The sequence below is a fragment of the Podarcis erhardii genome (genome assembly GCF_964252035.2).
Source record: "Podarcis erhardii genome assembly, chromosome: 3".
Lineage (NCBI taxonomy): Eukaryota > Metazoa > Chordata > Lepidosauria > Squamata > Lacertidae > Podarcis > Podarcis erhardii.
The window spans coordinates 24738350-24763608 of record NC_138507.1 but is presented as its reverse complement, the minus strand read 5'-3'; the positions used below and the strand labels follow the sequence as shown (position 1 = coordinate 24763608).

The window sequence follows — 25259 nt, the reverse complement described above, 5'->3', positions numbered from 1 at the left end:
TGGACCAGAGCACGCCAGGCACTCCTGTCTTCCACTGCCTCCCGCAGTTTGGTCAAACTCATGCTGGTAGCTTCGAGAACACTATCCAACCATCTTGACCTCTGTCATCCCCTTCTCCTTTCCCAGTATCAGGGTCTTTTCCAGGGAGTCTTCTCTTCTCTTCTCATGAGATGGCTGAAGTATTGGAGCCTCAGCTTCAGGATCTGTCCTTCCAGTGAGCACTCAGGGCTGATTTCCTTCAGAATGGATAGGTTTGATCTTCTTGCAGCCCATGGGACTCTCACGAGTCTCTTCCAGCACCATAATTCAAAAGCATCAATTCTTCGGTGATCGGCCTTCTTTATGGTCCAGCTCTCACTGCCATTCATCACTACTGGGAAAACCATATACAGACCTTTGTTGGCAAGGTGATGTCTCTGCTTTTTAAGATGCTGTCTAGGTTTGTCATTGCTTTTCTTCCAAGAAGCAGGCGTCTTTTAATTTCGTGACTGCTGTCACCATCTGCAGTGATCATGGAGCCCAAGAAAGAAGAAGAAGAAGAAGAAGAAGAAGAAGAAGAGGAGGAGGAGGAGGAGTAGTAGTAGTAGTAGTAGTAGTAGTAGTAGTAGTAGTTTGGATTTGATATCCCGCCTTTCACTCCCTTTAAGGAGTCTCAAAGCGGCTAACATCCTCCTTTCCCTTCCTCCCCCACAACAAACACTCTGTGAGGTGAGTGGGGCTGAGAGACTTCAGAGAAGTGTGACTAGCCCAAGGTCACCCAGCAGCTGCATGTGGAGGAGCGTGGACGCGAACCCGGTTCACCAGATTACGAGACTACCACTCTTAACCACTACACCACACTGGCTCTAAAAAGCACAGGACACAATATTGGGGGGGGGGCTTTTTCACTGGGTGGGCAGGTGGTGGATGAGGTAGAGCTGCCCTGCTGCTCATCTCCACTGATGTCTGCCTGCAGAATTACGCCAACATCATTCTGTCAGTGCAGAGTTCCACTTCTGTTGCCATTTAGGCAAGTGGAATGTCTGCCAGTGGGACCCAGTCAATGGAAGCCAGCAGAGAGTCCCCAGTTGGTGCATCCCATGGGCAGAGAGAGGCTGAGCTCACCCACAATATGTGGCGTCCCAAGTTGCCTCCACTGCTGTCATGTGGGCCTTTCACCCTGACTGCCATGCACAGAGAGGCTGCAAGCGCACCAGGGGCCCCTTTTGCTCCATTAAGGCTCACCTGGCTGAAGGTGAGCTTAGAGCTGCAGCCTTCGTTCCAATTGTGGATGTTTCCACTGTATTTGCTTCCTCTCTGCCTGGTAGATCAGCTGAGCGCAGCACATTTTTAAAAAACATTTGATGTCTTTGTTCAGTGGGACTTCTCTGAAGCCACTTTCCTGCGACTGAATCCTGTGTCATCAGAAACGCTCCACTCTGCTTTTCACCTGTCAGTTTGTGGCGAAAAGCTTTTGTTCACTCTATAGCCCTTCGCTTTGGTAGAAGAGACGGAACTGCAGCAATGATAGTAGTTAAGGTACCATTTCCTTGCCTTCTGGAACCCTTAAGAACCATTGTGCTGTGAACTGTGAAACTGACCATCTCTGCCTCAGAGACCTTGTTACACAGATAAATGAGGCAGTTAGGGGGGGCATGTATCCTGCTATACAAGTGGCAGCCCTCTGTTTTGAAGGGCTGTTGGAGGGCAGTCCTCTGTTTGAAGGTGCCCTCTAATTGAAGGGCTGCCTGGTCAAGAAAAAGAAAAAGGGGGGTCGGGAGGGACCTTGTGGTTGTTCATCCACAATGAACACCTGGACAGGAGACTGTGCAGGTATCCAGGCTGCCTAGTCAGCTTCCCCCACTCTGGAGATACTTGGTGTATTTTTATTTAAATATTAGTAATTATTCCTAAATTTGTACCCACACCTAGAAATGTTTCTGTAGTGTAGATTACTGTGGCTAGCAAGGCTCTTCCTGTCCAAATGCAATTGCAACTGCCCAACCAAAAATTAGGCACTCCTAGACCCTGATGCTACCCAAATATAAATTTTGTGGCGTGTAACTGAAAAGAGGACTAAGTGGACTAAGACAATGACTGTTTGAATAATCTGCAAATAATACTGAGTGATCTATTAATTTGGTCAGAGATTTGGTGCCTGGCTATAAACTTGATTTGGTCTATGCCATGTGGGGTATTATTTTGCTGTTTTGCTGCATATAAGTTGGAATGGATGGGCCAGTCTATTTACAGTCAGTAGCATTTTGAGTCATTTGTAAATCTGTTCCATCCCATTTCCCCATTAATCTGTGGTGTGTGGGGGTGGGGGTGTGAGACACACACCATATACAGTCTGCAAAAATTCCAGTTAATTATAGATTTTCTCACAAAATGCATATTTCAATATCTATTTCATCTCAATGTGTACATTTCTACATGTATAATCTCCCTTTAATACATTTTGTTACTTTTTTGTGTTGGGACCTGTATTGTAAAATTCAGAGAAGTGTGGAATCCGTTGGATAATTACATCCTGGTCCTCACCTCAGTCCAGGAAGCGTGGACCAGATCACTGTGCCTCAGAATTCAAAGAAATTAAATTCCACAAGCATCCCTAGATGTGAGCCTGTGATCTGATAAGTGTCTTTTAAACAGGCTGTGCTGCTGCATGATGTACTCTTTCCAACAAGAGGTACATTCAAAATATGACTGAGTTTTTCTCATGGACCTGTGGAGGCTTTGATCCAAATTGATTTTCAGCTAGGAGCCAATGTGCACCAGGTTTCTAAAAGAAGAGCCTGAAGCACACCCAAAAGCAGCTGCAAAAAAACCACACAGGACCTCCATCAGGAAGTGGCATTGGTCCTGCTGTTCATGCCTGAGAAGGGCAGGGAAGCTGTCAGAGCTGGGTTTTAGCAAAAGATGGGACTCTACTTGGTTGCTTCATTGTTGTGGTATAGGGGTTATTTGGCTAATTTTTCTGCCACCGCGGCAGACAGAGAGCACTGATGTAAGGTTATTGTGCTGAGTGCTCTGTTAAACTTGTTAATGTTGAAAGGCCTCTATTTTGGCTTTAAAAATTAGGTTTTTATGAATTATAAACAAAGCAGCACCAGCAGAGTTCTACTGGCACTTCCATTTCCTCTCCTTCCAAAATCTTCTCCAGAGGGTTGCCAACCCTCGGGGGGGGGGGGGGAATGACTGCAGGGGAGAGAAGAGGAGAGGGAAAATGTCTGTTCTGCCCATGCAAGTCCCTTGTCCTAGTGGAACAGCAGTGCCTTGTTTTCAGTAACATAACTCAATGTGGCAGGAGTTTCCCATGTATGTTTTATACAGCTCAGGGAGTTACCCAGCAACATTTTACGGAGCTTGGGGCGGGGCAAAGTGGAGCTGGTCTTCCACAATGATGATTGGAGTAGGAGCGGAAATGGCTGTGTTGCTTCGTTCCTGCCACTCCACTGCCAGCTACGTTGGCACAAACCCGCCAGGTAATAAAACGGAATGGCAGCACAATGGAATTGAACTGGCATGCTATTTCCACTGCTTGCACACCCTTGTTTTTATAATTGTAGCTTGTGTGGGTTTTACAGAAATCGGGTCTTCCCTTAAAGAGGGCACACATTGCGGTGAGACCTGGAAAACCGACATCCTGTGTTGTGGGTGGGTACGATTGGTCAGCCACAATACCCAATCGGTAGGTCCCTTGATGCTGGGTTTAATCAGGCCAATGGTACGCAAGCTAAATGGATCAAGGGACCTATTTATGCCCATGCACGTGACCCAGAGCTTCCTCTTTCAGCATGTGCATTCGGAACACCTGCCCACCTCTCCCTTCTTTTAGGGCTTTGAGCTTGACCTTGCTATGCTGTCGTGTGTCGTCTGTCATTGAGACAGGGGCATGGCAGGAATTTTCCCCACTTGGCTGATTTGCTGTTGCCATATGGGTTTCGCCTGCCGTGTAGCAAAGCATCACAACTTGTAAGGTTGCGGATAGGCATGGGAGAACGGTCTCGCCATCCCTATGTGAAGGGTATTCCATTAAAGGAATCCAGGGACTTGATGGCTTGGTCAACCCCTGAGAGGGGGTTGTGCCCGTGCCTGAGTCCAGGGGGACATTTGGGTGGCGGAGATAGCCTGTTCCCGGCTTTCCGTTTATCCAGGTGTCTACCCTTGGCTGACCTATGCTGGAACCCTGGGTCGAACCAGAGCCTATGCAACCAGTTACTTTCTGTACTCAATAAAGTTGTGGTCTAAATTCTGCCAAAAACCAAAACCAAAATTTTGAGTCAAGTGTGAATTTATTTAGGGGGGAGGCTTCTGGGTCTGAACACGCAAACAGGTGACTCTGTAACAAATCTTGTTGTCTTAATTTTGTCCCTCAGATGTTCCTGGAGCCTGTTTATTCTTACAGTTTGGGCCAGATTTGCAGACATGTGCTATCTTAAAATGCATGACAGTGAAGTGATGGAAAAGGAGGTAGAAGGTTCCTCCAAGCCAGGGGCAGGGAACCTAATGCTTGGAGGCTTCTCTGCTCAGCCCTCGGGACTCTGCCTAGGCCACACCCTTGTCTAGGCTACACCCATCACCAACCCTGCTGCACATGCTCCTCAAGTTCTTTCTCCTGGCTGGGATATGTCCTTGAGCTGTGACAATGTCTCTTGCTTACCGGAATGGAGAAATGGGGAGTATGTAGAACCTCTTAGCCTTTGAATGGTTGGAATTTAGCCTCCTGTGCAAAGGCAAGAGTCCCATCCGTTGCTCTGCCCATCATCACTGGCATGTGGCTCCCCAGAATGTTATTCATGTGGGAATGTGGCCCTTAGGCTGTAGCAGGTTTCCCAGCCCTGCTCTAAGCTGTCCTTGATAGTATGAGCAAATGAAGCTGGGTTGCTTCCTTCCATCTCCCATTCAGACTCTGCCAGTCAGCGGCAACAGATTTTAGCCAGACCAAAGAACATGCCATAAACCTCAGAGGAAGCATCAGTGTATTCCCCAGCAAGTCATCCTCTTCTTGTCTCCCTAATGCTATGCAGGGGAACAGCAACGCCATGCAAAAACCTGCAACTAGCACATGGAATGAAAAAGACCACACAGGTCCCTTCAAAAAGTGTGCAGCTTGGAATACTTTGATAGATAGGCTCTGTGATCATGGTGCTGGTCTGTAATTAAAGGAATAGAAAGTAGCAATTTTTATGATGCAGTTGCAGATTTCACTATTTAACAATTAACATTAGATGCTTTATACGTATCCTCCTTGAATCTTACCTCTGCCATGTAGTCTTAAAATTACTGTAATTTGGCAAGTGATTAGCAGTGAACTGATTCCTGTTATTGCTCTACATACATGACTTTTATTTCTATTCCTTAACCCCGGGGACCAATCTGTTAATATCCAACTTGTTTGGGTGTTAAGTAGAGTGAACACTTCATGCTTCCTCTTTGACACATCCTTAATGTGGGTCATACTACTCTTTGTTAGCACGTGAGTTCAGCTTTTGCAACTTTTTAAGGCGGTGGATGGCAGCAGAAACTTTGGGATTTTGAAATGTGATTTGGAAGTATATGCTTTTCACATCTGCATCTACGATGAATGCATTCTGATAAGGCCACACTGATTTCAATTTTCTGAAGGCGCTTAGTTCCCTATGAAGTTTACTGGTAACTATGAGACTTCCTGGTAAATCTGAACATTTCATGTGCTGGAACACTGCAGATTAGCTACTTTCCCACCTTAGGGGTGGCCTTATATTGCGTTAAAAATATTGGGTAAATTTAATGTAGGAGGAGCTTTTATTATACTGCGTTGGACATTTTAGTCATAACCCTCCCAAGTCAGTATCTTATTCACAAAGAATTAGAAGGGACAGAGCTGGGCGGAAGAAGGAAAAAGATGTGGTTTCTTTCCCTTAGTCAGTCTCTCTCTCTCTCTCTCTCTCCTCTCTTTAAGTTACCAATTATTGTAGTCCCTGATTGGCAGTTGCTTATTTCCTACCAAGTTGTACAGCTGCTGTGTTTTTGCAGTTCTCTGCCATTCAACTCAAAATAAAGAAAACTTCGCAGTTTCTCCATGGCAACCATTCCATCACTTGATTCTTGTTCTATTTCCAAGGTGCCTGAAAGGCTCCTCACAAGGGGGAGGAAACAAGCTCTAAGCAGGGTTTGAGAAAGTGAGGGTGGTGAAAGGTACGATGGAATTTAGAAAATATTTCCGGTCTGCTACTTGGACTGGTCCTAACCTTTCCTCTCTTCAGGAACACTTTCTGGTAGATGGGGTTTTTCTGAGGTTGGCATCAATGCAGGGATGATTCAGCCCGCCCACCCAGGAGCAGATAGACAGACAGTTAATTGTGGAAAGTATTTTTTAAAAGAATATATACAGAAGTGGGGGTAGGGGGTGGCATTTGAGTGTGGTTTGCGTGGGTGGCAGAGAAAAGGAGGGCTGAGTGGCTACTTCTGTAATACACAAATTTGCAGGAAAGCTTTTTGCAGTGGTTTTTCCAGCAGAGCTTGTAAAGATCTTATAATTAATATTGGCAAACACTGAGTGATCGGGGACACTCTTACGTTGGAGATATGTGTATGTATGTGTGTGAGAATATGTGTACATGGGATTTCAAACAGAGGACAGGCTTATAGTCTTTTCGGTAATTTTGTTTTGCATTCTCTGTTGACTTTAGGGTGCTTCCCTTTCGTGTACTGTAGTTTTCCATCTATAGGACGCCTCCATATATAAGACTCCCCCTATTTTTGGGGACTCCGGTTTAAGAAATGGGGGGGGGGAGAGAGATGGCACAGAGTTGTTGAGCTTTTATGGGGGCTGGAATGGCTGAAAATCGCTCACCCACTGCTGGCCAAAGACCCGCAGCCGCCAATCAACCGCGCGATTGCCACAGAGGCAGCCAATCTCAAACAGCCCTTCACACAACCACCAATCACCAGCCCTGTCACCACAGAAAATCTTCTGCTCGTGGCTGCAACCAATTGCCCAACCCCCCTCTGCACTACCCATGTATAAGACAAGGGCAAATTTTAAAGTTAATTTTTAATAAAGTATTTACCCTGCATTATTTCCATCAGGTTGCCTGCACACAATAACCTTTAAAGCACATTCAGAGCTCCCCTCAAAGAGTTCAGGGCATTGTAGCTTGCTCCTCACTGAGTTCCCAGCAAGCCTTAAGAAACCACAGTTCCCACAATGCTTTGAAGGGGGGAGTGCTTTGAATGTGCTTTGAAGGTAAAGAGTGTATAGACACAGTGTCAATTAAAAAATATTCTCTGTTCTTAGGGAAGGACTGAGCAACTAATTCCATCCTGTTCCACTTTCACTGGCATGCAGTCACTGATTGGTTCTGTGCCATTGTGTGCATGCTGTTCACTTTTTGTGTAAAATCTCTTAAGTTCTGTATGTTGTTTAGTCGTCTTAGTCATGTTTGACTCTCTGTGACCCCATGAACCAGAGAATGCCTTGGAAACTCTCACTTTCTTCTCAAAGCTTCTCCATTTTTATGTCCATGGAGTTTTCTTGGCAAAATACTGGAGTTGGTTTGCCAGTTCCTTCTCCAGGTGAATCACATTTAGTCTAAACTCTCGGCTATGACCTGTCCGTCTTGGGTGGCCCTGCACGGGGTAGCTCATAGCTTCTCTGAGTTATTCAAGCCCCTTTGCCACGACAAGGCGGTGATCCATGAAGGGGAAGTTCTGTATATATCCCAGAAAAAGGAATAGATAGATAGATAGATAGATAGATAGATAGATAGATAGGTAGGTAGGAAGGAAACATGTGTGTGTGTAGGAAACTTTTTTATTTCCAATAAATTGTCTGATTTCCATTTAAATTCATCCAAGTTGGTGGCCATCACTGCCTCCTCTGGGAGCAAGTTCCATTGTTGGCCTATGCACTGTGTAAATATGTGCTTTCTTTTCTCTCCTGAATCTCCCAGCGTTCATCTTCATTGAATGTCACTGAGTTCTAGTATTATGAGACAGTGAGAAAAACCTTTCTTTGCCCACTTTCTCTACAATTTCATACACCTCTGTCATGTTTGCTCTTACTCACCTCTTATCAAACATCCCAAGCATTGTAACCTTTTTGCATAGAGGAGCCTCTCTAGCCAATCGATCGTTGTTGTTTTTTTTCCCCTTTCCTGAACCTTTTCCAGCTCTATAATATCCTTGTTGAGGTGAGCCAACCAGAACTGAACACAGTACTCCATGTGGGGTCGCTCCATAGATTTGTATAATGGCATTATATTGCCAGTTTTATCTTCAACCAGTTTCCTAATTATCCTTAACATGAAATTCACCTTATAAAAAACACAGTGGCAACATATTCATTAAGTTATCCACCAATGGCATGCAGTCAATGGACTAGGGGGACTAGGCTATTCCCCTAAATATTCCCTTGGTGCCTCCTTCCCCAACCATGGAAGATTCTGCCTGGCTTAGGGAGGGAGGCGTGATGCTCACACGTGTGATGTCAGGACATCACACATGCATCCCCTCACAATTGCCCTCTCAAGCTGGCACCTCTGGGCCTAACTGTTCCTCTATGAAAAAAATCTCCATGTTATCTGCTATGATCACAAAGTCTTGTTCCTAACCAGTCACTGCCAGTTCATACATACAGTTCATATATGTGCGCCTTGATGTACATCCATTTACATTTGTGTACATTGAATCACATTTGCCATTTTACATCCTTTTCACTCAGTTTGGAGAGATCCTTTCGGAGCTTTCCGCAATCCCTTTTTGTTTTGACTGCCCTGAACAACTTGGTTTCATCTGCAAACTTGGATGCTTAACTCTATATCAGTTATGAACAAGTTAAGAAGCACAGGTCTTAGTACCAATCCTTTCTATATCCCTCCATTGGGAGAACTGTCCATTTATTTCTACTCTCTGCTTCCTCTTTCTCAACTACTTACTAAGCCAAGAGAGGACCTCTCCTTCATGACTGCTAAGCTTATTCAGGAATCTTTGGAAGGTACTTCATCAAAAGCTTTTTGAAAGTCAAACTACGCATTGCAAACAGGATCACCTCTATCTATGTACTTTGCTTGTGCTGTTAAGCCAGCTGTGAAGTTTGGTATGTTCCTCAGGTATATAATGCAGCTTGCATGATTCTGGATAAGCCAGTTACAGAATGACAGATTTTGAAGGACATAAACTCATAGATCATCTAATCCAAGCAGCTCTTTTTTAGGCCCTGTGACTAATTATCCACACATTTTGCTGAAGACTAAGCAAAAGGCTCCCATAATTTGAGAACGATGTGTGTTAGGAATCTCTTTTTTCCATGGTTTCAGTTTCAGAGCCTAGCAATGTTATCTATCTACCAGATCAAAATCTATCATTCAAAATGTATGTATAGCCACACAAGCTGAGGAATGAAGAAATAAACTGAATATGCTGGAAGACCTGAATTGGTTTTTGCGCTGACTGAATGTTTTTGCAGCACACTGTCGATCTGATGTACACAATATGCTAGAAATATGTTACAGCATTTAGGCTGGATCTAGACACATCAAAGAAGCATTTCAGTTAAACGTGTTGCAAACTTTGTATGAGAAATCGGGTAAGCAGAAACAGAAACTCCACAGCACCATCTGGTGCCACAGTGTTAGAATGCATAAACAACACATATAAAGCGTTTTTTCTTTGCCAATGTAGCTGAGTCCTTAGGTGCCCATAATAGAATTGGTTGTACAATCAATTCCCTCTTTCTGCCAGCCTCCGCCACACAAACAACAACAATCACCCAGTTCTACTTAACTGGATAGACTTTTTCATATGTTTAAAAATATTTTAACTACAAGTGTGTTTGTGTGTTGCACACAAGTTGAAATGACAGAGGGTTCCTACATCAGTACAAGATGATGAGGAGGAAGTCTGCAGTCTTTCCTTAATTATAGTTTTGTGCGTTTCAAAATATAAAGTAAGACTGCAATACAAAACAAGCTTTAAAAGGGAACAAGTCAGAAAAGATTGTTTGGCCGAAGAAAACAATCACTTGGGTGATGATGTTTTTCTGGGACCCCTCTATCCCCATGAGATATTAAAATGAATTCCCTATTAAAGACCCTCCCCCTTTAACACATCCCCCTGCAGATTCATTTCTCCCCTCCCCCCGCACTACTTATTTACATTGCTTGGTTTTTTCTTAGCAACAGTTTAGTATCAGCTGCACCACAGCTGAGAGCTTGTAAACATGGTGGGAAGAAGCAGCTTCATTAGTGGCAGAATATTTATCTTCTTGTTGCTTTTCCAGCCTGTGAATAATATCTGAGTATGTTGTGCCAAGTTGAATGGTTCTAATTCACTACAACATAAATCGCTGAAGGCAAATATATTGTTAGCGAAGCCGTTGATGTGCTAATCACGTTCCTGTGTCTCTAAGTTACATAAAAATGCATGCATTTATGCAGTTAGGAACCTTGAGAAATATTAACAGATGACTCTGCGAAATGTACAAGGTACATTTTTTCCCCTCCACTGTCATTTGATAGCCCATGGAAACAAACCAACACATTTTATATTCTTATATATATGAAGATCAGGATTTCATGGTTATGACTGTCAGTGTTGATTTTTAGGTATTGAAATATCATCAAATGCATTTAAAAAAAATCTTTAAAACTGAAATGATATTCAAATAGAGGTCACTTGGTTCTCTACAATGAAATCTCATCATAAAATTATCCAAAATTCTCAGAATTCCATTAACTATATATCAGAACTACAGCTTCTGATAGCTTAAGAACTATATAGTATAGGTGTAGGTGTTTCACATTCCAGTGGTATTGATTCATTTAATATGTTTTGTCACACATTGTGAAAAAATATACAGGTAAAAAGCACACATCTATTTAGGTGCCTGAAATAACTCTATTGACATACATACATACATACATAATTTTATTTGTATGCTGCCTAACCCTAGTTAAAACCATACTGAAGGCCACTTACAACATGTAAAAAACTTGTTGTTGTTGTTTAGTCGTGTCCGACTCTTCATGACCCCATGGACCAGAGCACGCCACACACTCCTGTCTTCCACTGCCTCCCGCAGTTTGGTCAAACTCATGCTGGTAGCTTCAAGAACACTGTCCAACCATCTTGTCCTCTGTTGTCCCCTTCTTCTTGTGCCCCCAATCTTTCCCAACATCAGGGTCTTTTCCAGGGAGTCTTCTCTTCTCATGAGGTGGCCAAAGTACTGGAGCCTCAGCCTCATGATCTGTCCTTCCAGTGAGCACTCAGAGCTGATTTCCTTAATAACAAACATAAAAAAGCAATCATAAATAAATAAAACATCAAAAAGTACACAAATTGGGAGGAAATCCACACAAATCATATTAAGATCTAAAATAAAGATACAAAAAATAATATAAGTAACAGCAGCCCCACCACCACCAAATCTTCTCTGAGCAATTCCCTAGCACTTCTTGGTAAATATACAAGTTCACAAAACTGGATTTCTGTTAAACCACAACTATCTATAAACTATTGTAGTGCATAAGAAAAACTATGCAACGAGAGGAATTCCACTTTGTAAGTTTGACAAATATTTAGGAAAACCACTGTTGTTGGAAGTGCTGCCAAGCTTGCTACCAGTGAGCTGGGTTAAATGCAAGTGTTGCGGGCGACTGGTGTTCCTAAAAGGTGCTCATTGCAACTCCAGACTGTGCCATTGTTAGCCTATGACACAACATTTCCCACTAGGCAAGAAATATGTTCCTTCTGTATGAGAATGAGAAATGCTTAAAGTAATGATTTCTCGGTGTCAGGGAAGGGAGGATTGTTGCGCCGCATCTTCCCTAAGTAATACATCAGTATATGCAAAAGCTAGGACAAGTTGTTCTTTCTTTATAGCTAGGATCTTAGACAATATTACAGTGCGCTTGCTCTTTTGCATGCTGCAGGAAGGATTGTGTGAAGTGGTTAGTGAAGGACCTCTGACTGCATCTTTTTCTTTCACCAGGTTTCTCATACACACAGCAATCCAGTTCATATGGACGGGGAAGGAGGTTTGCAGTGATTTTTAGGAAGTCATTAGCTTGCACTAGGCGTCCTATTGGGAAGACCCAGTTTCCATGTTCTGGAAGCTGGGAAATAGGGGCAGTACAGGATTCCTTTTGGTGTACCGACCTCCCTGCTGCACCAAGGATTCCCTGTCAGAGCTGCTCCAGGTCTTGGTGGATGTTCTCCTAAAGACACCTAGTTTGGTTGTCCTAGGGGATTTTAACATCCATGCCGACACAACCTTACAAGAGGCCGCTCGGGACTTTGTGAAAGGCATGGCCTCCATGGGGCTGTCCCTGAATATGTTTGGCCAAACTCATGGTCGCAGACGTGCCTTAGATCTGGTATCAGGAAATTTTTATTTCCTGAATCGGGAATTTTTTAATGTCTAATGTTTTACCATTTGTTATGTGCTGTAAGCTGCCCACAGTGGCTGGGGAAACCCAGCCAGATGGGCAGGGTGTAAATAATAAAATTATTATTATTATTATTATTATTATTATTATTATTATTATTATTCCATGAGAATCAAATTATTATTGTGCCATTGGTATATATTTAAATGTAACAGGAGTGTAGTGAAAACAACTAAAGTACAACTGGAGTGTACTAAATGCAACATTGTGCCAGTAAATGAGTGTATGTAGTAGTTGCCAGCACATAGATACATGCATTCTCAGTTTGGGGTTTCTAGTTACTCTTGAATTCAGGCATCAAGTGTTTTTAGTACATGATCTGTTTTCCCTGCCCATGGCAAGATAAGAGAGATGTTCAATTAATGAGTCATTTCTGCTCTATCAGGACAATGGCAGTGATTAGCTGTAATGTCTGACTTTCAGTTCCGCTAGGAGCACAGCTGTGCATCCAAGGCTCCCCTCAACTCCCACTCTCGACTGCAAATAGGATTTCCTCAGCAATAAAACCGCCATATATGCATCCGGATTTCTGAATAAATTGCTGGTGGACTTTGTCAGAGACACAGCATATATGCCTTGCCCAGTCAAAAGTGTATTCAGTTGAGTTTAAGGGGAAGTTCTAGGGTTGCATACTAGCAACACACGCAAAGTAGAATAAAATTAGACAGCAGCTAGTGACCACTATTTTGATTGTGTGATTTTTTAGTACTCTAACCAACCCTAGATCCATTATTTTCCGATCTCAAGGTCTCTGCCAGGTTAAAACAAGTTCACTTCTACTGAAATCTTTTACATGCCAAGCTATGAAATCATTTTCAGAATGAAGCTGAGCATTTTCAAAAATAAATGCAAGCTGAAATAAACTGAATTCCCTGCAGATGTGCACAGGACAACACAATAGTAAAGAGGAAAACCAACTGTGGTTAAAAAAACCCCAGCAGCATGGTTTCTGTTTGAATAGTGTAAAAAGATTTAAAGTGAAATATAATATTAATTTTTCAGTTCAAAATAAATCTGGTGTTATGTAAGGTAGACAGCCTTTCTACCTGTACGTAGCAAGAAGACCACATGCCACCGGGATAATAAAACCAATGTTTGCTTCTGCTAAGCAAATTTAAATAAGAGTCCCTCCTGAATGTGAACCTCATATCTCCACTGCCTTTTTTTATTCTTTTCTTTTTCTTTTTGCATTTGTCTCTGTGTTTACATTTTTTTTTATCAGCTAAAGTGCTTGTCTCAGGTGCACATAGCGTCCAGATGGCAACATGCTGGCTTTTATCAATGCCAACAGTGGGAATAAGGGCTTTTCATTCAGTTCTGGGAGAAACCAAGCAGAGCTATTTCAAAAGTCTGAAAATGGTGTAGTGCTTGGATTCAGGAGAAGTGGGTAATGCAAGGATTATAGTATCCTGACGCAACAGGTAATCTTATATATCATACCCTCCAGCATTTCTCCGATGAAAATAGGGATGTCCCATTCCATAATGATTCCATAATTTTACTATTTATGCCCCACACATCTTACTGAGTTGCCCCAGCTACTCTGGGCAGCTTCCAACATAATAAAACATTAAACATTAAAAAACTTCCCTATACAGGATTGCCTTTAGACAGCTTGGGGGTTGGATAACTCCATACCTTCCAACATTTCTCCCATGAAAATAGGGACATCCTAAGGATAAGTGCGACATTCCAGGATCAAATCAGAAACTGGGATGGCTTCTCTAAATGGAAAATTGGGACACTTGGAGGGTCTGATATAGAGTTCACATAGCAACACATTCGTTCAAAACTTAGACCCTTTAGCATAGCAAACAATGACTAATTGTTCAACGTTAGCCAAATGCAGAGTAGATCCATTGAAATCAGTGGACTTAAGTATGACTGATATTGCCCCAAAGGATTAAATTGGCTTCAGTGCAGCGCTGGCACGCTTTAAACTCTGCCGTAAAAGCAAATTCTCAATCATTTCAGAAAACATTCTCCAGAATGTTAAACAGCTGCTTTTAGGGATGCTATAGATTGTATGTCATGCGGTTCAATAAGCTAGGTTTGAAGCTCTGAGTGTATGACTGCAATATGAGTAATCTAGTATGTGCCATGGCGTTCTCTATTTCTAATCGCTGGGTTGGAGTCAATCTTCTACTTACATGCTCCATAAGTTTAGAAGCTGTTTTCATATCTGGATGGCACACTCACAAGGATTTGCTTACACAAATATTTCCGCATGCACTTTACAGACTGCCCGTATTGACTTCTAGCCACACTGTCATACACAGACCAAGTCGTGTGAAGGCTGGATTTAGCATGTTGACTTTTCACATGCCCCCAAACTGCAGTTTGCATAGAGCAGACATCTGAGCCATGCTAGTTTCGGCATGTTACTGGCATTCACATATATTTTTGTGCATGACACTGTGGGGCTCAGAGCCAGTAAGAAGAGCTCACAAAAAAATAAAATAAAATGGGTGTTTCAGGCAGGAAGGGTAATATGACGAGACTTTCTGTCTCCCTTGAATAGTGTCCTTTTTCTTCTTAATATTGGCCAAGTGCCACATTATGCTAGCAATGGAGCAAACCAACTGGGCGCCTGGGGCGGCGTGCGTGCCCTGTGCCCAGGGTGGGGCCAGCTGCCCATGGGGGCACGGCCAGCCACACATGGGACGGGGCAAGAGACAGAGCCTCCAAGGAGTCTGCCTGCCTCCTCCCACTCAGCAGCCCTACAGCTGAGGGGGAGGTGGCGGGCAGACTGTTTGGGGCAGTGCAGAGCCTGCGGGCATCCAAGCCACCGCATCACTCCCAGGAGAGACATGCAGCTCAGGTGTGCTACAGGCCCCACAGTGAGTGTCGCCTGGCATTTTGTCACCCCCCTCAGTGGTGACACTTGGGGCAGGCTGCCCCCACTGCACCCCCTTCCTCCGCCCCTGCATTATGCCCGTTCCTTCAAGCCTGATGAAGATAATGAAGAGACTCCCCCCCACACACCCATACACGCCTAGAATTCTTCAGATTGCAACTTTCCTGGTGATAGGGATCTTAATTTTCAGTTGAATCACCCTGAAAAGTGCCCTTTCTTTGAACATTCTGGACCGGCTTTTGTCTGAAATTCCACAGCAGCACCAATAGGATGCACTATCATGTAATGTTGATTTGTCATAATGTGAAACAACTACATCAGAAGGAAAGTTCATAGGAAATTAAGGCTAAGCTGTTACCTTTCCAAGAACAGCAGGCACAAACTACAGCAATGTTTATAAATGCACCACGTTGCTGAGTTTTCTTGAGTACCTCTCTTTCCTGGCCTTGCTGGAAGAAGGGCTATTTCAATCTAGATATAATGTTTTAGCTAACGTTACAAAACTCCTTTGCTTGTACACACAGTGCATTAAGAGGAGTGTGTTTTGCCCTGAGAGTTGCACCACTGCATCCTCTCAGTTGAGCATCTTCACCTAGACCTCACAAGTGGAATAAGGATTTCTAGCTGCCAACACCAAGAAAATCCTGGCAGTTGTAAGCTCAGCATTGTTCAGATTTCAGAAGAGATGGTGCCATAAAGAACAGATAAATCACACTTGTTTTTCTTTCAAGTCATTTTACTTTTCTCAGAAGACTCAAAGGGAAAAAAAACAAATTGTTTAATTTAGCACTGGCTTATCTGTTTTGTCACCTCTTGCAGTGGTGACAAAAATTTGTATTAACTTTTGCAGGGGTTTAATAATTCATCATACAATATATGTTTTTCTTGGAGAGAGAAAAATCTCCAGAATCCCATTGGTTTACTGTGGATAAGCAATGGAAATACAGTAATTGGTGTAATGAGCAGATGTGAATCAAAGCATGAAGTCCTGAAGGGCAAAGTTCTATAAAAAGCACAGTATTGAAAAGTTCAGTATCACAAAAATCATTTTATCTAAATCTTCTCATTTAACCAAAGTGAACAAACATCCATAGATTTCATTTCAGCCTGGTCTCTATCTCTCTTTCTCTCTTTAACCTGGCAACAGCTCCTGGTGGCATGAATGAGAGCCTGAGGCACGTTTTTGGAATTTGACTTGTACTAATTGAGCGATCATTAAGTGAGAAGAGAACGTGATTTGGTATCTGCACAAGAAAGCTAAGCAATGTTTTTAACGATAAAATAAAAATGCTTTTAAATGATCTCACTTTGTCATGGGATTTTGCATCTTAAAAAAGAAAAGAAAAAAAGCTAAAATCAATTGGAATTCATCAGTTGGAAAGAATTTATTTCCAGTATGGTCAATGCTTATTATGTGAAGCCAGATCTTCATACATCTGCCTATCTACTCTAACCCTTTATGCAGGGTTCAGATGTTCCAGATGTTACTGTGTTACTGTGGTCCAAAGGTTTCTCCAGCTGTGCTTTTGCAAGTCACAGCTTGTAAGCTGATAGAACCACATTTTTTTAAAAAAAAGCATCAGAAAAGCCCTCTAGATTGAGGTGGTGTTGGATGCATAGCCATTCTTGAGTCCATATGGCGGCTGTGAGAGATGAAAGGCAGCAAACAGCTCAGAAAATTAAATGTGGGGCCTGCCAGAAGAAGACATAATTCATGCTGTGTAAGGGCAAAAGGAAGGGACGCGGGTGGTGCTGTGGGTTAAACCACAGAACCTAGGACTTGCCGATCAGAAGGTTGGCGGTTCAAATCCCCGCGACGGGGTGAGCTCCCGTTGCTCGGTCCCTGCTCCTGCCAACCTAGCAGTTCGAAAGCAGGTCAAAGTGCAAATAGATAAATAGGTACCACTCTGGCGAGAAGGTAAAAGGCATTTCCATGTGCTGCTCTGGTTCGCCAGAAGCGGCTTAGTCATGCTGGCCACACGACCAGCAGTACGCCAGCAGCCTCGGCCAATAAAGCGAGATGAGTGCCGCAACCCCAGAGTCAGTCACGACTGGACCTAATGGTCAGGGGTCCCTTCACCTTTACTTAAGGGCAAAAGGAATCTATTCAACGCTTGGCCAGACTGGCAGTGGGCTTTCATGGGATTCTGTATGTTCTGTTCTATTTCACCTTATTTCTTTGTACATTGTTTTAAACTGTTTGTAACACTATGCTTTCATTGTTGTAACTTGCCCTTGGACCTTAGAGTAAAGGGTGGGCAATTAATATTGATACTAGTAGTAGTAGTAGTAGTAGTGATGATGATGCTCCACACAGAGAACCCACAGGATCTCCTATTAATTTCTGTGGTTGGAATAACTCAGTGGCATGGCCAATAGTGATGTACATGAAGAACTTTCTCCAGCATGAGAGAGAATGGTGACGGTTCTGTAAGCATGGAAATTCCTTGCTCAAGAATCCTTCAGATTGCAGCACCTTTGTGCTTTGAAATGCACCACTAAAGAGCCATTTCACCACATGTTCCTATTTGTTTTGAAATTCATGTGGAACTTTAAAATCTTGGTTACATTTGCCCACAGAATACCCCTGTTTGGTTGGCCGCTATTTTCATTTATAGAAGGAGGCTTAACTCCTTTCCATGGTAATGGACATTTTTGGCTCTTCTTACCTCTGTTTTTCGTTTTGTTTTTTTAAATAAACTACATTTTTTGTTAAATTCCTTGATACATTTTCTAGTTGGCTCCAGCAAAAGTTCCTCCTATTGTTCGCCTTTTTTATTGTGAAGCCAGATTTGAGGCTCCACTTCTGAGTTTTAACTTGTAGACAGATCACATGAGCCATCTCCATGGTAACTCTGCCTGATTTATGTTTGTATTTAATTAGAGTTGTCCATTACCTCTCCAAATAGAATTTAATTTGAATACATGGGCCTGTCACATTTTAAAAGATTCATTATACCTAATCTGCAAGTTGATTGACGAGATTTGCAGGAGATTGCATATTATATGCACGGCGTATTTAACAGTTTCAAATAGAAAAGGTAAATGTTCTTTTTCTCCAAAAGATTTGTGAATTTGGCTAGTCCCCGCCTCCCCCCCCCCTTCCGCAAAGGTCTGTGCAATCTTTCCCATTGTTATAATTTTAAATCATATTGGCTGACCTTCAGGGTATGTCACAGCCAGAAGCAAAACTGTATGAATTAGCATTTGCAACCGTGTCATTTAAAACTGGTTAACTTCAGCTAGAACGCAGAAGTTACCATTTACAGACATGCTGGGGCATATTGTTTATTGATATAAAATATGGGCACCTTGCACAGACCTTTGTGGAGGTTATTTATATTTAGCTAAGGGGTTTGTATCTTCCCTTTAGACAGGCTCTCGGGACTAAATTTCGTGAGAAGTTAAAATGGCAATACAACCATTAAAAATAAATAAATAAAACAAAAATTGGGGGTGGGGGGAGAGACCACTCTAATACAATTCAGGATTATCTATGCTGACTTGTAGCAGCTTTCCATAGGTTTAGATAAGGTTCTCTTCTAGCCCTACCTGAAAATGCTGAGAATTGCATTTAAGGGATATGCATTTGGCATATAGTGGGCCATGGCACTCTGGTCCAGACATGGTATTCTGACAGCGGCAGACTGGTAACAGAGTATTTATGCTTCCTTGTGGAATAGAGGGATTTTTCCTAGGAGCTAAGGCAGCATTTAGAAGGTTTCACACAATGGAATCTTAAGTAAAGTGACCCCTGACCATTAGGTCCAGTCGTGACCGACTCAGGGGTTACAGCTCTCATCTCGCTTTATTGGCCGAGGGAGCCGGCGTACAGCTTCCAGGTCATGTGGCCAACACGACGAAGCCGCTTCTGGCAAACCAGAGCAACGCACGGAAACGCCATTTACCTTCTGCCGGAGCGGTACCTATTTATCTACTTGCACTTTGAAGAGCTTTCGAACTGCTAGGTTGGCAGGAGCAGGGACCGAGCAATGGGAGCTCACCCCGTCGCGGGGATTTGAACCACCGACCTTCTGATCATCAAGTCCTAGGCTCTGTGGTTTAACCTATAGCGTCACCCACGTCCCTAATGGAATCTTAGGCCTCTCCTAGATGACCTGCATATTAAGCACTCATCCTGGTTTGTTTACAGGGAGGTTCTGTGGTGCTGACTCAAACAATTATTAATCTCATACTTTTCCAGTGCATTTTACCCACCAATTTCCTTACTGCAATTTTTTTTTAAAAAAAACCATATGTATATGTGTGTGTTTGTTGTGTAAGAACACCATATCCAGTTTAATTGTGCGCCTGGAATTTGTCAGGATGCAGTTGAATCTCATTGCGAAAAGTCAGCTGTATGGAAGCTGGTTCTGTGTGCTTATTTACACCTCCATACAGAGAAATAAAGCTTTCATTGTAGTCCAATCTTTATTTGATCAGTGGTCATGCTGGCTGTTCGAGGTAGGAGTAGGCGATACAGAGCACTGTGGACATTTTCAGATCATAAAGAGTCGTAAACATGCTTTGCGAATTGAGAAGTGGTCTGCAGGTCACTTCCTGGGAAGGGTTATGCCTTGGACTAATTGAGGGCATTGAGGTAGCAGCAGCCTATGAAAGCCACTGCTTATACGCTCCCCCTTTTTATGCTTGCATTTCTCCTCCTACTTCCAGAGTTTTTTGGAATTCTGAACATAGTATTACGATGGGTGTTCCTTAGTTCAACATTTTTTTAAAAAAACTACTAATAGACAATTGTATGTCAACATGGGGAGGGGGGAATTGTATACTATTGGCACAAAAATGGAAGCAAGAAGAATTACTGACAAAAGAAGAATAGCAAATGAAATTAATGGACTATGCAGAATTAGATAAATTAACAGGAAGGATTCGAAACCTGCGGGACCAGAGATTCTTAGAAGACTGGAGTAAATGTTTGAACTATTTGAAAAGCAATTGTAATAAGGAGATTATGCTAGTAGGACTGCAAGAAGTTCTGTAAGGAGGATTATATGAAATATTGCAAAGAATATTATGAAGTGAAATGTTACTTAATGATAAATTAAAAGCAATAGAAAAATTAAGAAATGCAGAATAAGTGATAAAGAAAATCTTCAGAGGTTCTTGACGGAAGTCTAAAACATTGCATAAGATAAGAAGTTATGTTAAATGACTATTGGAAATGATATGTTAAATTTTTTTAAAAAAAAATGTGTGTGTGTGTATAAATATACAATATATACAATATATATATATATATTGTACTGCACTGTGCTCCTTTAAGGGACATTGAGTTTTGTGAAAGTTAAACGAATAGTAAATATTTGTGCTCCTGATAACATCTATGTGGTTTACTTTGTTTCTGTCTTTCTAGAGGAAGACGGTGGTGACCTCCTCAAGACGGGGATCAGTTTTCCAGGAACGCCAGAGGAAGAACTAGGTACAGATCTCAATTATTTTCTGAACAAAACTCATTGTCAACCAAAGCTAGGTGTCACCCACTCCTGAAACCGCTTAAAACAAAGTGTGTGTTTGCACGTACCTTTTTTTTTATTGTAATCCGGAATCAGCTTGTGCAAGGAGTTAATTACAAACTTAGTAGTTAGCTTTTGCAGTCTCCACACTTTACAAAAGTTATTCAGCTGACTCCCTCTCCAGATGTCCGCTCTGTACTGAACAGAGAAAAGCTGAACCATAAATATCAGGCCAAAATAAGAGAGTTATTCTGCCTAGGTAGATTGAATTAATGTGGCCTATACTACAAGACTGTTCAGTACTGAATCATTTGTGGGATACTAACTAAATAGTGTCATTTCCTAACTGCATTTCCTAAGAACACATGTAGAATGTTTGGAGTACTTATTCAGCTCAGAATTCAGGGCCTCTTGATGAATTTCCCACATGGGCTTAAGGAAAATGGTCAAAACTCCATGTGTATACCATCACTTGTGATATACTTCTTGAATGTCCACTGTATCAAATGTTCACAACATGCTAGCAGTCAGAAGTTACTAATGTGATTTATAACTGATGATTTTGTGCAGGCATAGTATAGTATCCAGTTTTCCCTCCACGGAAATTTCAGAGGTATGAAGTAGCCCTTTGCCAAACTTGGTTCAGTCAGTGGAGCACAGTGAACCTTAGTAGACAAAGCACTCTTTTTTATTTATTTAAAAAGAATCATTAAATGTATGTAATATTCACTGAAGTATAACGAAGACATACACTGTTTGTCAGTCATATGCATGTACATGTCGCTACATAATATTTCTGTCAGTTGGCTATTGTCACTTAAAATGTGATGAAGGGGAGCACCATAGAATTTCTACAGATTTTAAGTACACAGCATTTTTCACTCAAGTCGCTATTCCCTTCATTAAGTATATTCAAATAGCTTATAAGTCAGTTGCATATTTGCAGATGGGACAAATAAATGATTAGTTCATGATTTGGGGCATTTCATGCAAGATGAATATCCCACATGGGCACAAGGGAAGTTGTCTAGATTACTGACTGTGACATAATTAAATTGTGATTAAATTGTGATTCAGAGGTGGCCAAAATAATGTTCTCCTTTCATCCCTTACCACCATAGTTTAATATGCTCAGAAATGAGCTTTAGCCTGACAACATTGGCGGGGAAAGGGTTTACCACATTGGCTACCTCTGTCTTTGTTATCAATTATTTTCTTGCACATTGTGTTTAGAGCAAAATCTGTAAGGGCACAATTAAGGCAAAGTTAAACATTTTTAGTCAGTAGTGTAGTGATGGTGACCATGATAAAATCTCTGGCAGCGATTACCTCTGTTGACTGTGTGTCCACGACTGAACAGGGGCTGTGGCTGCAGTTGATTGACTGACTTTGACTCCGGTTGATATTAGCTAAGCTGCTCTGCTTCTTAGAGTTTCTAGTTCAAGCATAGCCAAACTCGGCCCTCCAGATGTTTTGGGACTACAACTCCCACCATCCCTGACCACTGGTCCTGTTAGCTAGGGCTGGTGGGAGTTGTAGTCCCAAAACATCTGGAGGGCTGAGTTTGCCTATGCTTGTTCTAGTTCTTATTGACTGCAGCAGGAAGGGGAAGGTTGGCAGAAGGGCCTAGGAAAGTAGGAGTAGAAAAGCCCTGGTTGGAGCAGGTATTGACCCAGAGGAATAGGAGAACAGAGGTCTAGGTGGCTCCAAGACTGCCTGTACCATTAGGTATTATGCAGCAGATGCCCCAGGCAGCAGATCCTGGGAGATGGGGAGCACTCAAGAGGAAAAAGTGGCCTGCCTTCAGGTGCAGTGAAAGATGCTCTCCTTTGCCCAGGCTTGAAGCAAGATCCATCTACCAGTCTGATTGCCTTCTCTATGTGGAATTCTGGAGGGGCATGTTGCGTCTTCGGTCAGCCAAGTGGGAGGGTTAAAAAAAAGTGGGAGAGAGACTGGGCAAAGATGAGAAGTCACAGATCGATCTGAAAATCTTTGACTGCATTCCTCTGGTTGGCATTAATGTGAGAGAGTTAAGCAGTAAGCACACACTCCACTTAAAAAAAATAATGAAATCTTTGAAATGTAAAAGTGCTTAACCTTGGCTGAATAATTCCTACAGTAGTTTAAGTTTTGTTTGAAATAATGTCACTCTTTGAACACAATGCTCACAGAGTGCTCACTTATTTTAGCTTTCAGGAAATGCTCTCCCCCTTCTTTCTTACCTTTCAGAAAGGTACACCATGTGTATTTGTAGCATTGGGCGAGCACAGAATACTCTTTCTTATCTATTTGGTCAGCGTGTGTACACGAAGGGCAAAATACAAGGATTTTTCCTTTGGTCCCCTTTTACTTTGACTTTTGGTGTTGTCCACAGAAAATAGAACGGGGTGGGGTTTGTTTATTCGTTTTAGTTTTCAACAAAGAAATAAATGTTATAAAAGAAATAGAGATATCAATCCAACATTATATGAATATATACTGTAAGAATTATTAGTTTTGAAATGTGCCTCTCTTTTTTACAAATATGCAACTCTTCTATTTTTCTTGTTTTATATACCTGGTTTTCCCCCTTTAGTTATAACTGATGGTCAAAATAATAGTCTTCATACTGGAGATAACATAGGCTACAGTAGAGCAGAGCAGAGCGTGTCTTTGGAAAATTGAGAGGGCAACTATATGGCTTCATCTGCTCTTCTGAATTCAATAGGATTTTTGAAAACAAAGCTAACTATACTTCTTGTTTAAAACAAACAAAAGATAAGCAGATGTGCCTCTTATACAAAAAGAAAAACAAAGGGTGATGAATAATCATTCAAAACACAAACTATAATCCAACCAGGCATTTTTAGTGTTTCTTGTTTTCAGTAGGAGAAATGTTATTCCCACTGAAATAAATAACATTTAAAAGAGTTTAACTTGGACTGCCCAAAATAGCATTCCTATTTTTAAAGAGAGAAATCAAACTGGAACTTGTTTCAAAAACTATCCTTTGTCCCCTGAAATTGCTGTGGGAAATTTTAATTTCAAGAGGTTTTGAATTTTTGTGAATAAAGTCAAGATGTATGTCTTTTCCTTTAGTGACCCACTAAGTATTTGGTGACAATATCATGTCTTTGTAAGCTATGTTTCTGTTTCGTTCCTGTTATCCCTTACTCTTTTCCAGTGTCAAACTGTAAGAAATCGGTGTGAGGATCATCTGCATTTCTCCACCCGTACTCTAAATATCATAGTTTGATATAATTATAATGGAGCAATCTTGCACGCTATTTTTTGTATACTTGAGCCCCACTGAAATCACCATGATTCATGGATTTTGTCACATTGCACAGGATTCTGCACTTGATTTTTCCCTACACTTTCTCTAAAACATATTGTTAGAAAACATTGTGCAATTGTATGAAATTGCCATAATTATTCTAGCAAATACTGTCATTTTATCTGCATGTTACAAATAGGAAAAAATATATTTAAAACAAAATATTTGTTGAATTTCTACTATTAGGTTGCATGGTGATTAAATCCACACATGAATGCATTGATTTAAAGCATTTGTATATTTCCCTTCTTAAATATTAACTCCAGAGATATATTTTGTTTTACAGCAAATTAAAATTATACATATCTTTGCCTTTCTCCTTTCTGTTCTTACAAGCTCTGCATAGCTGATTTTCATTTTTCTAAAAATTAGATGCTCCATGTAGTTTCAGGGGAAATTACAGTTTGGAAATCGTGTTGAATGGATCAAAACTGTAGCATTCTAATGTTGATTTTTGAACAATTGCAGGATTATTTTGTAAACAATTCATTAGAGCCAAATACAAATGCTTATAGGTGCTTTGTTCCCAGCCGACAACAAGGAGATTACTGAACGAAAACTTTTGAAGTTAGCATCCTAGGAAGATTATCAACACTTTCCACTGTGTGAATTAACATAGACCATATCTCTTCCATATGGTCACAATTATCAAGTAACGAGCCCATTTTAAAATAATGGGTGAAAGTGATAGAACACCATACAAATGTGTTACCGAACCAAGAACAGCAACCAGGGGAAAAAATTATAAAAGGAGATCAACTTTTTGTTTCGGAATTGATTCCACCAAATAGCTTATTAGTTTAGACAGCAGAGACTGTATTGGATTTCTTTAAAGGAGCTTACAAAAAGCTTTCACATTGACTTTATTCTCCAGAGTACAATTTCATACCTTTTCCCTATAGATATTGTTTATACATTGGGTAGCAATATGGAATGTACTTTTGGGAATTCATCTTGGCCCAGCATTTCTTACACAGGCATATGAATTTGCAACTAAGGGAGCAAGTGGGGTATTTTCCCCACAATGAGCTACACACACACACACACACACACACACACCAGCAAAGAGCTGCTTTTCTGAGTAAAAGCAACTGTGTCAATTCATAGCTGCAGTTGTTACAAAGATGGGCTCAATTCTACACTTGCGAAGATGTCCTCTCCTGACCAAAAGTTGGAGTCTATGGGGCATGAAGAACATC

At 41.6% G+C, this 25259-nt stretch overlaps 1 protein-coding gene across 8 annotated transcripts in view; it reads left to right on the top strand.

The window, feature by feature from the left end:
• Nucleotides 1-25259, top strand: part of DLGAP2 (DLG associated protein 2) — a 412887-nt gene that overhangs the window by 270024 nt on the left and 117604 nt on the right. For 6 of the 8 annotated variants that reach the window (XM_081856886.1, XM_081856883.1, XM_081856885.1 and 3 more), the window contains one exon: nucleotides 20645-20710. The exons of the other annotated variants lie outside the window; for them this stretch is intronic. In XM_081856886.1, coding sequence (XP_081713012.1) covers nucleotides 20645-20710 — 66 coding nt within the window. The remainder of the gene's footprint in view (nucleotides 1-20644; nucleotides 20711-25259) is intronic. 8 annotated transcript variants of the gene reach the window in all.